We start from the raw sequence: 16,578 nt of genomic DNA, 5'->3' as shown, positions 1-16,578 counted from the left end.
TGATTCTCAAATCTCAAATAATGTGTCATACTGTAGCAAAAATTGGCTTTTGCCTCGCACCGTAGCAAAAATTGATTGGGTAAAAAAAATAATTTCTTTTTTTTTTTTTGTTGTGAAAAAGTGAAAAATAAGAATATTTGGTATAAAAAATTTGTTTTGTAATAATTTTTGTATTTAAATAATAATAAAAAGTGATTGATGTAATATAAAAAAAAACGAGTCCCTTCTATTCGGACCATCGGCAAAACTCATTTTCACAGCATCCACTAAAATTTTGACACATCACCTAAACATAACAAATAGAATAGGAATGAATGTAGCCAATCCATCAACAAATTGATCACTTTCGTCCTTCCCTTCAAGCACCCACTGGCCACGACTCATTCTTAGCCACTAGCGGCTGGCTCCATCCTCGGTGGTTGAGCTAGCTCCATCCTCACCACACTGAGTTCAACCTCCACCCAGATTTGGAAGCTCTAATGGCCATCAAACCCTACTTCAATCATGATAATCAACAACTCAAAAAAAACCCAATCAACAAACCCAACATAAATTCAAACCCTAAATTAAAATCCCAAAATCGAAACAATCAATGGGTAAATCCTTCAATCTGGTCTATGGATTCCGGTGTATCATATCAAAACATTGCAACTACATGGTGATATGAATGCAGAAAAAGAATCAAGTTTCATATATATATATATATATATATATAGAGGTTAAATTCATTTTACCCCCTAAAGTTTTAAGAGTTTTTTAATTCGAATCCCAATGTTTAAAAATTAGCAATGTACCCCCTAATGTTTCAAAAAATTTCAATTCAGAACCTCCGTTACTAATTTCCTTCTAATTGGACAGAAATTTTTTTTTAAAAAAAATTGAGGTTAATTATGTAATTTCATAAATTTTCATCAAATTTGATGGAAATTAGTAACAGAAGGTCTAAATTTAAATTTTTTGAAATATTAGGGGGTACATTGCCAATTTTTAAACATTAGGGTTCAAATTGAAAAACTTCTGAAATTTCAGGACGTAAAGTAAATTTAACCCTTGTATAAAAATCCTCAATTTTGTGATTGTCTGTTTGTCTAGAACCTAATTAATGCAAAAATTGGCTTTTGACTTGTACCGTAGCAAAAATTGATGGGGTAAAAAAAAAATTTTTTTTTTTTTTTTTTTTGAAAAAGTGAAAAAATAAGAATATTTGGTATAAAAAAAATTTGTTTTGTATTTAAATAATAAAAAAAAGTGAATGATATATATATAAAAGAGTCTCTTCTATTCGGACCATCTGTAAAACTCATTTTTACTGCATCCATTAAAATTTTGACACATCACCTAAACACAACAAATAGAATAGGAATGAATGCAGCCAATCCATCAACAAATTTATCACTTTCATCCTTCCCTTCAGGCACCCAGGGGCCACGACTCATTCTCAGCCACCCGCGGTTGGCTCCATCCTCACCACACTGAGTTCAACCTCCACCCAAATTTGGAAGCTCTAATGGCCATCAAACCCTACCTCAACGACGATAATCAACACCTCAAGAAAAATCCAATCAACAAAAGCCACATAAATTCAAACGCTAAATTAAAATCCCCAAATCGAAATAATCAAAGGGTAAATCCTTCAATCTGGTCTATGGATTCCGGTGTATCATATCAAAGCATTGCAACTACATGGTTATATGAATGCAGAAAAAGAATCAAGTTTCATATATATATATATATATAAAAGGTTAAATTCACTTTACCCCCTAAAGTTTCAAGAGTTTTTCAATTTGAACTCCAATGTTTTAAAATTAGCAATGTACTCCCTAATGTTTCAAAAATTTTCAATTTAGAACCTCCATTACTAATTTTCGTCTAATTAGACGGAAATTAAAAAAAAAAAAAAACGTTGTGGGTAATTACGTAATTTTATAGATCTCCATCCAATTTGATGGAAATTAGTAACAGAAGGTCTGAATTGAAATTTTTTGAAATATTAAGGGGGTACATTGTCAATTTTTAAACATTGGGGTTCGAATTGAAAAACTTCTAAAACTTCATGAGGTAAAGTAAATTTAACCTTGTATAAAAGTCCCCAATTTTGTGATTGTTGTTTGTCTAGAACCTAATTCATGCAAAAATTGGCTTTTGACTTGTACCGTAGCATAAATTGATTGGGTAAAAAAAAAAAAAAGTGAAAAAATAATAATATTTGGTATAAAAAAAAATTTGTTTTGTAATAATTTTGTATTTAAATAATAATAAAAAGTGATATATATATATATATATATATATATATATATATATATAAAGAGTCCTTTCTATTCGGACCATCTGCAAAACTCATTTTTACAACATCCACTAAAATTTTGACACATCACCTAAACACAACAAGTAGAATAGGAATGAATGCAGCCAATCCATCAACAAATTTATTACTTTCATCCTTCCTTTTAGGCACCCACGAGCAACGACTTATTCTCAGCCATCGGCAGCCAGCTCCATCCTCACCACACTGAGTTCAACCTCCACCCAAATTTGGAAGCTCTAATGGCCATCAAACCCTACCTCAACGACGATAATCAACAAATCAAGAAAAACTCAATCAACAAAACCCACGTAAATTCAAACCCTAAATTAAAATCTCCAAATCGAAACAATCAAAGGGTAAATCCTTCAATCTGGTCTATGGATTCCGGTGTATCATATCAAAGCATTGCAACTACATCGTGATATGAATGTAGAAAGATAATCAGGTTTCATATATATATATATATATATATATATATATATATATATATATATATATATAAAGGTTAAATTCACTTTACCCCTAAAGTTTCAAGAGTTTTTCAATTCGAACCCCAATGTTTAAAAATTAGCAATGTACTCCCTAATATTTCAAAAAAAATTTAATTCAGAACTTCCGTTACTAATTTTCTTATAATTAGACAGAAATTAAAAAAAAAAAAAACATTGAGGGTAATTACGTAATTTCATAAATTTTTATCAAATTTGACGAAAATTAGTAACAAAAGGTCTGAATTGAAATTTTTTAAAATATTAGGAGGGTACATTGCCAATTTTTAAACATTAGGCTTCGAATTGAAAAACTACTGAAACTTTATGAAGTAAAGTAAATTTAACCCTTGTATAAAAATCCTCAATTTTGTGATTGTTCGTTTGTCTAGAACCTAATTAATGCATTCTTGTATGGAGGCTTGATTGCTCACTTGAAATATAGCTTATTAGGAATTGTATTAAGAAATTTAAATAGTACTTTTAGTACTTAAATAGTTGTGCTAAATAAAAAATGGACATATTTTGTAAAAAATTCTAAAAGCACTTATTTGATTTTTTTTTTTTTAAAAAAAAAAAAATTATAGAATGGGCAAAAAAAAATACTCTTTGGGAAAAAATAATAATAAGATTAAAGTTTTTGTTTGGAAAAAACAAAATTTGACTTTAAAACTCTTTTTTGACAAAAGCACATGTAAACATTATTACAACTAAGAAAAGCATAGTTTCCCTTGTTGTACTATATGTTGGAAGAATTACTGACATCAAAAGGAGTGAAAAATTCAGAAAAATCGTGTTCCATAAAAGTTTATAGAGGTCGTACTCAAAATCATGACCATATCCATCATTGTCCTTTAAGTGACTTTAAATATTCGCCCATAGAAAGCATCAATCGGAATACGATTCCAGGAAGGACACAAATTTTTTCTTAATTAGTTTGAAAGAAAAATATTTGTTAAATTAAGTATAAAAATTAGACCTAATACCTTCAATAAGCACAAAAATTAGACCCAATACCTCAAAAATTAGTTAGAGCTCCTGATGGATAGTTGTGAGATCGATAAAAAGAAATGATATTTAGCATTCTCCTATCTTTTTTTTTATTTTTTATCTTTCTACCATCTACTCTTTTTAAAAAATCAATTATTAGATCTATAAATGTGGAATGTAGCGTGACTCATTTCAAAATTAGAAACAACCATTTTTTATCTTGTAATTATCTAATAATGTTGATGTAATAGTCCAATCAACTTTTTGATAAGTCTTTATTAAAAAAAAAAAAATCAAATGTTAATTATGATTACCATATTATCATAAAATGAGAAATACTAGGAGTACTAACTATTTTACTAATAGAGGCTTACTAAACTAATGTGCAACTTATTTATTGGTAACTATTACATTTCTTTTAACTAATTGTTTTGTTTTTCTCTAATAAATAAGCTATACATTAATTTAGTAAGCCTCTTTATAAAAGAGTTAGTATATTTTTTAAATAAAATGAACATAAATTTTTTTTAAACTACTTTAATAAATGTCAGGTGTCATTTTCTACATATTTTTTTTAATATTTTTAACTATTATTTATTATCATTTTATTAACTTAAGACCCAAATATTAATTTTTAAAATACTCAAAGATAAAAGAAAATCTCTTTCAAGTCTAATTTGAAAAAAAAAAAAATTTGTGCCCAAAAGATTCTCATTACTTTTCTTGCGTGAGTCGACAATCCATCGAGTCACGTGTTTCCCTTTCCCAAGGTAGAAGCATTAGGAATATTGATATTCCATGTAATACAGCCGGCCTTTTTTTTTCTTTTTTTTTTTTTTAATCGAGCCCACTACACCATTATTCAATGCGGATTGAGATCTGGGCCACGTATTATAATCACCGGCCCACAGTAACCACCACATGATGCTCTCCTCCCGTTGTTTGTTTAGAATTTATCTCTTCCTTAATCTCTGTGTGTTTGGACTCTTTAATGTTTGCTTTGTCTCTCTTTTAGTTGTCAATTTTTTAGCTTTTTTTTTTTCTTTTTCTTTTTTTATTCCCATCTGACACGCACATCTGGCCTTGAAGTTGGCATCCTTTTGTTTTTTTTTGTTGCAGACGAAGAAATAGTTTCTCCAAATTGAATTAGAAAAAAAAAATTTAACCTAATTTATAAAAATGATATGTATTTTTTGAACATGTGAGATGCACATATTTTTTTAATAGCAATGACAAAGTTTAAATAAATTTATTAAAAACTCATGTTCATCTCACATGTTATTAAAACAAATGAATAAATATCATTTTTATAGGCTAAGTTGAAAAAAATTTCAACAATCCAATTTGAAGGAAAACTTTGTTCATGAAAAAAAATACCTCCTTTTTTTTTTTTTTTTTTTTTTTGAGAAATAATAAAATTTACTATCCTAACTATCTTTTAATTATCTTCGAATAATAAATGAGTAAATTTGTGAATTTGTGTATGAACTCACAAATTTAATAATAAATCTTTTTTTAAAAAAAAGGTTAAAAGAATAACGTGTACCTGCAATTTTTTATTTTCTTTTTGTTTTGTACATTCATATTCACTGTTACATCTGATAGGCCAACTTTCTATTTATTTATTATTTTTGAACCCAGCTGGTCCCACATGCCAATCTTCTCTCAACGCACCATTGCCATATCTATTCCTTCTGGTGATGCTCCAAAGAGACCATAAAGACTTCTCCCTATATGAGTGAACATTTGCAAAGCACATTCAACATTAATTCCTACAAAAACATCATTCTTTGGCATTAATACTCTATATAGGGTCAAGTTTATTATTGGACAATATTTCATAATTAAGTATAAAATTCAAGAATTACAATAGAACAAAGTACGACAATGCTTATTTTAGTAGAAGAAATATGAACTTTTAAGATGGACTATAACGACTAAAAAAAAAACGTTAGTTGCGATTTAAACTCTCTAAAATCACTTATAAAGTTTAATCTCACTTATCAAAGAATCAACGTAAAACTTAGCACTGTGAGTGATTTTATAATCCATCTCACTTTACTTAAAGCTAATTACCTTCTCAATATGACAAGTACTTGAAATTATCTGGTGTCCAAAGGCATAGCCTCAAGGTAGGACCGTACCATTTGAGGAGGCCATGACCCTAACAATTAGGATTACCATAATATAATTTTATCCTTCTTTCCTGAGTACCATAACATAGTCCAATTGCTAAAAAAAAATAAAAAAACAGCAATGTTCCATTTAAATTCCCATCAGTATAAGCAAGAAACAAGAAAGGAACAAACTAACATAATTGCTTTAGAAAAAGACAAAACAATCACCAAGGCACGACCGACCTTTCACCATCAAATACTCCAGACTCCATTATTGTTTCCAAAAGTCTCCCAAGGACTTGGATAAAAGTCTCCCAAGAAAAGCTGTCAGACAAAAGTTTCATGCAATTTTTCCTTCTAATGTTTTTCGCTAGTTTCATAAAAATTCTATCCATCAGATCCCATATATATGAAGAAAGCACTAAGCAGGTGCAACGGATGCTATTTTGGAAAATGCAGAGGTATTAACAAATTAAGTCTTATTTTCTATTTTGCTATTTTTGGACTTATATTTTTTCTTTTGTTATTTTTGGACCATATTTTCTCTTTTGTTATTTTTGGAAAGTTGCAGAGGTATTAACAAACAGCCAGCTTGTTCGTGATTCCATTGAGCTACAACCTAAAGAAGCACTCAGCAAAAATTAAGATGCAGAACTTGATATTATGAAGCCATTAGAGGATCTTACAATTGGACCCATTGAACACTCAAGAGGTCAGTGTGCTAATAATTTCCATTACCAGGAAAAGATCTGCATCCATTTTGAACTAGAGTAATGATATTTAGTAGGGATGAGCAAATTAACCGATATTTGCAAGAGTTGTTTCAATAACTGATTTTCACTTTCACATCATCAAGTTGTATGACAGTGATATAGTAATTTACCGAATAGCATTACTCTTTGAACTATCATTAGTGACAAGTTTGATTACCTAGAGTTCATAAGAAACAACATGAAGATGTAGAAGTATCCTCCACTGTAGAGAACTCTGCAGATGCAGAGTCCTCCACGGCTGAGAAAATCTTCCACAGCCAAGATACCATCACACTAAGGAAAACCTTTTGTTGTGCTCTTTGTGGAATTTACCTACTACTATTCTTCGTAATTTTGATTTGTAGGTTGTTTCCCCTGTTTTTTGCTTTGTGAGGGGTTGTTTCCTCTGTTTTCTTTGTAAGGGGTTGTGTCCCCTGACTTTGTAAGGAGCTGTTTCTGTGCTGTGGAGTTGCTCTATTTTGAGCTCTGGTTTAATGAAATGCTTATTCATAAAAAAAAAAAAAACAAGATACCATCTCACTCAAGAACATCATCTCACAAAGATAATAAACATTTAGATAAGAGATAACATTGCATTGTATTGAGTTTCAACATCTTTTGTTTATCAGATTACCTACAAGCTATACAGACGTTTTCTATACATACAAACAGAAACACCTCCTGATTACACAGTGAGGGAACATTTAATCAAACACCTGTTGCGCAATCCTCTCTAGTAATGGCATATTGCTGCTCCTACTTCTTTAAGTACAGAAATTACTGTCTTGCTTTACAATTGTTTCTATGTTATACATTCTATTTTCTTAGCATTTATAAATGGCATAACAAAGCTTGGACTTGAGGTTTGAGGTTTGTGACAAAGCCAATTCAATATGTCAACTGGGCGCATCAGTCTGGTAATATTTGTTTGCATTTATATGGAAATTGCGCCATTGTTTAACCTTTCCACACACTCGTTCCCACCCAACCCATATATTATACGTCTGGCAGGCATCCCATTGGGGGTAGTGTTGTCACTCCAGTTCTCCTCCCTCCCGGGCCCTGTCACAGATGTTTCTTTATGAATGAATGCATAGGAATTTTGTTTATTTTTTCTTAATTCTTACAACATTAAGATGAAGATAAAAATAGTTTTAAATATTTGTTAATGTTTTTATTTCCAAAAAAAAACAAACAAACAAACAAACAAACAAAAGGGTAAAAGATATATAATCTATGTTTGAGAAGAATTGTGAGGAGAGGAGAGACCTGAATGAAAATTGAATAGGATTGCATGAGAATGCCGAAGAAGCGATCAAAAGAATAAGCGACTTGAAGAAGAGGATAAATATAATAGTTCTGAAGAAAGTCACCGTTCCAAGCACTAAGAAAGTAGATTGCACCAGATATTATTGTTGAAGCATTTGATCTCCCTGCTATTTCCACCACCCTACGGCTGATACTCCTTGTAGTACTCCAGCTGTTGACTTAATGAGATTGCATGCTACATCACCGAAATCCACAACATATATCATATCATATCATATGTCATATATATATATATATGAATGAGAAAATGATAGCAATTGTGAGAAAATTTATATGAAACTTAAAACAACCTAAAATTTATTTGAACAAATAGCTCAAAACCCAAGTCCAGCCATTTGTCGACTCCAAGACGTTGTATTGTAAGGGACACATGGGAGTGTTGTAGATGTGGAGGGTCCCCTACCAATCAATACTTGTCCAAATGCAAACAAAGAAAAGCTAGATAAAGCCAAGATGTAGATCAGCCTATTTTATGGTTAATATGGAAATATTTTCCAATTTCTGCAAATGCTGAGAGCTTTATTAGTACCTTGTGAATTCATGGGTTGCAGCTGTATGAAAAGACACAAGAGAAGATGCTAGGCCCACAACTTCTGTTGCACCAACTTGAGCCCAAAAGTGTCTGTATCCCAACTCATTGCTCACTGTTTGTTGTATTCAAAGCTCCATACTACAAATGCATTTATGCTTTTGGATTTGAAAGCCCATGGATTATCCTTCGGTCTTTCTCTCTTCTCGTTAATTTTTTAAATTACCATTGAATTTGTTGGATTCTTGTGTGAAACCTACACGAGCCCACATATTTAATGATAATTTTGAAAATTGAAAAGATGGGAGAAAGACCAAGAGAAGAGATGAATCATTTCTCATCCTATTTTATTCAAACTACCTCCTACTAAGTTCCTCCCTAGTCGTCATCCTTTGTATTGATTAAACTTCCTGCTAAATAAATTATATTTCTTGGTACAACAAAAATTTGACATCTGAGGCCACGGTAGGAAGGCCACTCCAATATCTGCTATGATCATAATAAATTGAAAATCTGCAAAATAACAAAATTAATGAAAATCAAAGTTCTAATTAGGCTTGTGATGCGGATTTGAAGACATCCACACAAAAGTACAGAAAACAATAGATATTTATTAATAAAAGACTATGAATAGTTATCCAAATAGGGATATAAACAACCCCGAACTTCAGAGGTCTCTGGACTTGAACTCTATGTATATACATACTATAATATGACATACATAAACTGTATGTTTATCAAAGCCAAAGACATCAGAATTCAAGGAAAAGAGCCCATCTATTGCATACTCCGGAGGTATATAGCCACTATATGCAATAAACAAAAAGAATTGACATTGGCATATAGCCACCCACAGTTATTATCCATGGATTACATTCTCTTAGTTCATTATTCATGACAGATCTTAAGCTACAACCAACATAGAAATCAAAAAACGAAAAGGAAAAATACAATTTTCCAAGTCTGTAAGCATGATGTTTGAAACTCTACAAAAAAAGTGTGCAAAAAGTTTTGAATTAGATAAGAAAATGTTAAGTAATTTGGTCAAAATGCTAGAATGCACACAAAAAACCTCAGGAAGAGATGCACTACATTGGAAGGGGATGTGCGGGCAGTATACCTTGGGCGTGGCGCTTTCTTAAATCAGAACCACTTGTCACTTCGAGAGTCGTTCGTCAGGCACGGGAACTTTCACAAAACAGTTTGGATCCACCTAGTAAGGAGGAACAGTACAATACAACAGGTCAAGTAAACTTACTTTGCAAGTGAAATTAAGTTCACCTTCATAAGTGAAATTAATTGAGGCTGTATGCACGGGACAATTGAATGCAAGCATGTAACCCTCAATAATAAAACATTATGTGGTAGAATCAGACAGGAAATCAGTCATGGTAAAAAAAAAAAAATTCATTTTTTAACATTTAAAATTAATGTAAAGTATATATTTTGAAGAACATTGTTAATATATGTAAGATTTACTTACCCTATGAAAATTAACCAAGGAGCTTTTGATCAACCAAATGGAAGCCATGTCCTTTTTCATCCATTCATACTGAAAAAATTGCACACACTTGAAAGGACATATCAAATTAGATTCTATGATAAATATAAGGGATATCTCGATATATATATAGGGTTAAATGATTTCATAAAAAGGTAAATATTTTATTTGACTCAAAAAAGAAAAAACAAAAGAAAAACGATGAGGACAAGAAAGAAAGCACCTTTGGAAACGGACGTGTTGCTTTGTGTAGTCATAATCGAGCTAGCTCTTAGATCTTCTAAATTCTTTTGATCAAATATTTTCAACACAATTAATCAAACAAAAAGGAAAACAATTAGACAGTGATAAAACAAAGAGAAAAACATAAAAGAGAGGAAATGTAAGAAAAAAACCACGTACCTGAGTGGAGATTCTTGCTAGACATTTAGCTCATTCAATCAATTCATCATCAATCATTATTAGGTGGACATGAGCAATCTTGAGCCATTCTTTTCCTTTTTTCTTGTGAAGTTGTTTCTTTAGCAAAGGACAATTGTTCATAAGTAAAACAGAAACGGAGTTAGGCAACCCCTCTTCTGGCATGTACTTGAGCATACAACAGTTATAGATCCGCAATTCTTTCAGAGAGGTGAGGTGTTGAACCCCCTTCTTATCCAAGAATTTCATATTTGGAAAATTCATTATTTGAAGAGAAGTCAGATTGGTGGGCAGCAATCCCACCTCCGGAAAGGATTTTGCATCTCCCTTTTCGCCACAAATAAACAAACTTTTAAGAAAGGGGAGCTTTTGCAAACCCCATTCCATTCGCCCGGCAACGAGGTTGTCACAATCAACAATGGAAACTGATTTTAGATTAGAAGGCAAACCCCCTTCAGGAAACGACTCAACTTTTGCACAGTCAACTATTTGCAAATCCTCAAGAGATGAGAGGAAAATGTGCATATTATCTGGTAATGACCTCAAACTTCCACAATTCCAAACCCAAAGCAATGTAAGGTTGGGGGCACGCAATCCACCTTGTGGAAAAGATACAAAACAAGGGCAATTTATGATTTGTATTTGCAATGTCATTAAATCATGTCTATGTTCTTCAGAAACTGTCAAGGATTCCAAATTCCTACACCCAAAGATATAGATGTCACAAAGCTTTGGAAATAAGTCTAATGGGACGGACTTGAGAGAACCATCAATATCAAATAAGTATAATTTTTTAAGGGTTGAAAAGATCGGGTACATTGGGAGCTCTAAAATCCCACAATTCCTAATGACAAGGGATTTTAATGTAGATACTAGATCACCCTTGGAAAGGGACACAATCGAAGAACAATCACTAACTTCTAACTCTTGAAGAGAAGTATTACTGGGCCCCATCATTATGTTGACTTGGGAATCTAGTGCATCAAATCCTCCAACTTTAAGAACCTGTATTCTAGTTGGCAATTCCTTTAACAAAACCCCATTACAACGTGTTAGATTCAATTGACATATAGCAGGAAACATTGGGAGTGAAGACACCAATAGTGGACATTCTGTGATCTCAAGTTTGGCTAAAGAAGGAAGATGGATGGGCAACCTTCTTGTTAGCTTGGGACAATCATGAATATAAAGCTCTTGGAGGAGAGGAAAAGCTTCACCTTCATTTTCAGCACCCAAGGTAAACCATTCCTCCCACTTCAACATCAACTCGAACCTTAGAACTTTCAATGCTTTAAATGGCCTAATTGAAGACGAACCACTACCATAAAATTCAGGACCCACTCTAACAACTCCATCAAACTCAACAATAGAGAGGTTCTGCAAAGAGGGTAGTTGTCCAAGCGATGGCAGGCTGCAACAAAACTTACACTTAATTAGATGAAGAGATACCATATTAAAGAATGAATCGTGCCCTACCCAATCTGGAAAACTTTGACCACCATAGTTGTTGATAGAGAGAATTTTCAAATTCGAATGAGGCTGGAGACTGTCAAGTATAGTTCTTTGACTTTCTAAAACAACAGTACCAGCTTTCCATTCCAACACCAACTCCTCAATGTGCTTCTTGTCCTTCAAGCCTGCATCTGCGGCATCTGTAGAAGAGACAACATTTTGAAGGTTCAAAATAGCAATCTTTCCTCGAAGATTTGTAAGTTTTCCCAACTCTCCAATGGAAGAGCCATTACGGCTGCCGATAATAAATTTTGTCAACGTTTGCAGACTTCTTAAGCTGCCCAATTGTATCGGCATCTCCATTATGTCAGTTCTAGTAATATCAAGATGACGTAGTTTAATGAGTTTTCGCATATCCCTAGGCAATCCAACTAGATTGTTACACCATGACAAGTTGAGTGTTTGCAAATTGATCAACTTACACAAGGAATCAGGTAACCTTTTAACTGCAGTAAAGGAAATGTCCAAATAATGTAGTTGCTTAATTTTGCCAATTGAATCAGGCAACTTAGCCAAATTTTCATAATGAGACAAAGAGAGTACCCGTAAACATCTTAGCTTCGGCAATAGAACATCCGGTACCTTTTTAGATAAATTGTTGTCCAATATGGAGAATTCTAATGGCAAGAAGGTGCGCAACCGCTTAACCTCAAAAAGAGCCTCAAACTTCTTAAAGTTATCAAATCTTGTTCTGAAATACGACAAGTGCCGAGTCTTGTTCAAAATTCCATCAAAACAGGCATCTTCTAGCCTAAAGATAAATTGTCCAGAAACAAACTTTGCTAAGTCGTTGACAAGGTCGTGCATTACAAAACATGATTTATCACCACTTGATTGTTGAAAGAATGATCTTGATACAAGATCAAGGAAGTAATCATTACCAACTTCTTCCATTGTTTTGTTATTTGGCTCTTGCAGGAAACCTTCAGCCATCCACAGTAAGACTAAACGATCTTTTTGAAAAGCATAACCCTTTGGAAATATTGAACAATAAGCAAAGCATCGCTTTAGATGTGAGGGTAGATATTTGTAGCTTAACCTTAAAGATGGAAGAATGTGTGTCTCGCCAATTGGTAAATCCCATATTTCACTTTTCAGTATCTTGTCCCATTCATCAACCTCCAATTTCGACCACAATAGAGCCCCAATTGTTTTGGCGGCTAAAGGTAGGCCCTCGCACTTTTTCACAATCTGTCTGCCCACTGCCTCTAGCTCTGGACGTGTGTTACCATTGTGAAATGCATGGTTTGCAAATACCGACCAGCAATCATCTTCTGGCAGCCTTTTCAGAGAATGAGTCCCACTAGAGCGTACAACGGATGCAACATCATTATCACGTGTGGTTACAATCACACTGCTTCCTTGTTCCCCAAATTTAAAGGGTTTTCTTAAGACCTCCCAATTAACATAATTCTTATTCCATACATCGTCTAAAACAAGTAGGAATTTTTTCCCCATCAACTTCTCCTTGAGTGTAACTTGAAGCCGATTCAGATCCTTAATATCACATGTTGACGAAGTTACTGCCTCTAGAAATGTTTTCGTCACCCTGAACACGTCAAATTCCTGTGAAACACACACCCATGCCTCAAGATCAAAATGCTCCTTCACCCTCTGGTCGTTGTAGACAAGCTGAGCAAGCGTTGTCTTGCCAATTCCCCCCATACCCACTACTGCAATCACACACATCTCACCGCCTCTTCCGTCATACGAGAGCAAAAGGTTAATAACTCTCTCTTTATCATGATCCCTACCAAAAATACCAGATTCTTCAACCAAAGAAGCCGTGGGCAATCTTTCTGTTGATTTCCCTCCAAGGCCTTCTGTTAAACCTAAGACATCCTTTTGTTTTGCAAGATATTCTAATCGCTCAATAACCCCTTCCATCCTCGGTTGTATCTCCTTGGCAAAACGATTACGCAGAACAGAGTTCCGTACCTTTGTTGCAGTGGTTTGAGATTCAGCAGCCAAATTGCGTGTCCGGATTTCTGTATCAATCACATCCAAGATATCTTCCGCATCAAAAACAGCATCTTTCAGCTCATCAAGCCACTGTTTCAAAGCAGGCTTCGTGAGTTCCTTTTCCTCGGCGTCCTCCAGAACCGCAATCACAGACAGCAACAGTATCTTCATCTTTCTTACGGGCCCCTCTCTGACTTTTCGTCCCCGGAAGAAGTCAAGCACCTCCAGATTCATTTTTTTAAATAAATCATCGAAGACAACAGAGAGAAGCGCTCCTGCCACCACATCTGCCATCGTTTTCTTCTTTGCAGCTGAAAAAAAAAAAAAAAAAAAAAATCGAAGAAAATGAAGAACAGTGATCAGAAAGGAGTTTTTGCAAACCCTTCCGAGCGTTGTAAAAAAATTTGTTGAGCTACTTTAGTATTCGAAGACCGTAGCGCAACAAATCTTTATTTATATTAATAATAAAAATAATTTTGTTCTCTTAATAGGAAAAATAGATAAAAATAATAATATTTTCAATGAAAAAACAAAAGTGAATAAGATTTGAAAAAATAGATAGCAAAAGTAAATAAATTAATGTGTTTTTTAGCTAAACATTTGTTGAGCAGGATGTGAGTACTCGTCCTTTTTTATTGTTTACTCACAATCTTTTCAAAAAAATAAACATTAAAATATTTTAAATTTTTTTCACTTTTTATTATTATTCAAATAAAAATTTATTATAAAATAAAAATTTTTACTTTTCAATACAAAAAATTTATAACTTTATACTGCATCAATTATTTTTGGTTATAGCAACCCGGGTTGCTATTGGAAAGAAACTTGTTGTAAGACATTAGGGCCTTGTTTGGTAAGGATGTGGTGAGAGATGATTTAGAGCTTGAGAAGTGCTATATTTTTCAAAGAATTTCTTTTAAATAATTTATTACCATCACATAACATTTATTATTTTAAAAAATTTGTCACAAACTTATAAAATGATGAAACATAGTTTAAAACCCAACTTAAAAAAAAAATCATATATATATATATATATGCCGAGTTTTGGCTTAGAGAATGTGTAGAATTGCGACACGTGTCCTCAACCAGTCCTATTAGAAAAGTATCTAGAATTGCAACACGTGGTGTTTTAGATGTTAACCTTTTAATGAGACAATTAAAACATAAGAGTTTTATTTGTAATGCATTGAATTGTCTAAATGAATAAAACAAAAAGTTTTAAAATTCTCCCTTTCTCTCTCTTTATCTAATTTTATTTTCATCTTCTTTTGCTTTATGTTTATATATCAATATGAGACAATTATATATATCCGAGTTTTGGCTTAAAAATTGCATAGAATTACGACAGGTGCCCTCAACCAGTCCTATTAAAAAGTACTTAAAATTACGGCACGTGACGTTTTAGATATTAGCCTTTTAATGAAACAGTTAAAACATCAAAATTTTATTTGTAAAACATAAGAGTTTTATTTATAATAAATAATAATAATAAAATATATAACATTTCTCTTTCTCATGCGGGTTACCTGAATGTACGTTTTCTTCGCTAGAAGGGAAGAGACCTGTTTTCAGTTTCGATACACATTCTTGCAGTTTCTTGCAGTTTCTGCAGCCGTCAATATTAACTCCATGTCTGCCACTGATAAAGATCTTCTTCATGAAATGGGAGAAAGAGTACGTACACATCAGATTTCACATATAATAACCGTAAATAAAAGATAGGATAATGATAAATTTTACCAAACAAAATCATGATTGTAAAATAAATTATTTACCTTTCAAGTAAAATAGAGATCATCTTACGCCAACGAAACATTTTCAATGATTTTCACCAACCCTATTTTACTTCCTTGGTTCAGTTGGTTGTGTATATATCCACCATTGTCCTTCAAATGACTTATTCGCCCACAAATATATAAAATCAGCAACCAGAATATTAATTATTCTCTTTACAAGAGCCTTCATTAATAAGGCTTGTTGCTTTGGAATATGATTCGCTGCCATTTCCATTGCCTACACCTACTCTATATATAGGGAAAGAATCTGACATATCTGAGTCTATGTTCTTCCATTTTTGTTTTTGTTCCCTATATTTTTTTTCTTTTACTTTCTATTTATATCAATAAATTCCGAAAAAATAGGAGAGAAAAAAATTATATTCTTTTTTTCTCAATGAAAAATTATACTACAAATGCTCAAGTCATTTTTCCATGCCCTTAGGCCTTATCCTTGCATAATTGCATTCCCAAAATAATTTTATTTAAAATACTTTCAAAGAGAGAAGTTTGAGAAATTACACTAACTAATTTCCTTCTCCTCATTGAATTAACTAATTGGCTATCCAAAATAAAAATAAACGTTCATTAAATCATGGTTATCATTAAATTTAGAAATTTATAAAGTGTAATCCTTATAAATTGAAATGAATTAAATAGTTATGTTATAGATGTAATATAAAACGAAAGGAACTATAAATATTTTTTTGACCATATAATCATTCAAAAAAACCTTTTATTATTATTATTATTATTATTTTTTAAAATTTTTGCATAAAAAACAACCTTTTAGCTATACCCACCCTAAAAGCCTAATTGGAACAATCTTATAAGTGCCTAAATGAGTATTGTAAATATTCCTGACTATCAAAAGAACACATTATCACACATCATA

The 16,578-nt window shown here is 32.5% G+C and overlaps 1 protein-coding gene across 7 annotated transcripts in view; it reads right to left on the bottom strand.

The window, feature by feature from the left end:
* The window catches only part of LOC132175108 (putative disease resistance RPP13-like protein 1), a 71,585-nt gene extending 55,812 nt beyond the window's left edge, over positions 1–15,773 (bottom strand). The window contains exons 1-11 of one of the 7 annotated variants that reach the window (XM_088512988.1): positions 15,684–15,773; positions 15,435–15,558; positions 10,414–14,216; positions 10,235–10,298; positions 9,994–10,062; positions 9,631–9,723; positions 8,871–9,023; positions 8,511–8,766; positions 8,272–8,393; positions 7,922–8,156; positions 5,349–5,555 (exon numbers count right to left, since the gene is read on the bottom strand). In XM_088512988.1, the coding sequence (XP_088369114.1) occupies positions 10,444–14,199 (3,756 nt within the window). In that variant the 5' untranslated portion in view covers positions 14,200–14,216; positions 15,435–15,558; positions 15,684–15,773 and the 3' untranslated portion in view covers positions 5,349–5,555; positions 7,922–8,156; positions 8,272–8,393; ... (4 more) ...; positions 10,235–10,298; positions 10,414–10,443. Of the gene's footprint in view, positions 1–5,348; positions 5,556–6,985; positions 7,155–7,233; positions 7,715–7,921; positions 8,157–8,271; positions 8,394–8,510; positions 8,767–8,870; positions 9,024–9,630; positions 9,724–9,993; positions 10,063–10,234; positions 10,299–10,413; positions 14,217–15,434; positions 15,559–15,683 lie in introns of those variants that run through there. The other 6 variants (XM_088512985.1, XM_088512983.1, XM_088512986.1 and 3 more) reach the window with 6 other exon arrangements.
* Positions 15,774–16,578: the final 805 nt, after the last annotated feature.

The sequence above is a fragment of the Corylus avellana genome, chromosome 2, assembly GCF_965113065.1.
Source record: "Corylus avellana chromosome 2, dhCorAvel1.hap1.2, whole genome shotgun sequence".
NCBI classification, from domain to species: Eukaryota; Viridiplantae; Streptophyta; class Magnoliopsida; order Fagales; family Betulaceae; genus Corylus; species Corylus avellana.
Note: the sequence above shows the minus strand (reverse complement) of the source record. Positions and strands in the feature narration are given on the sequence as shown.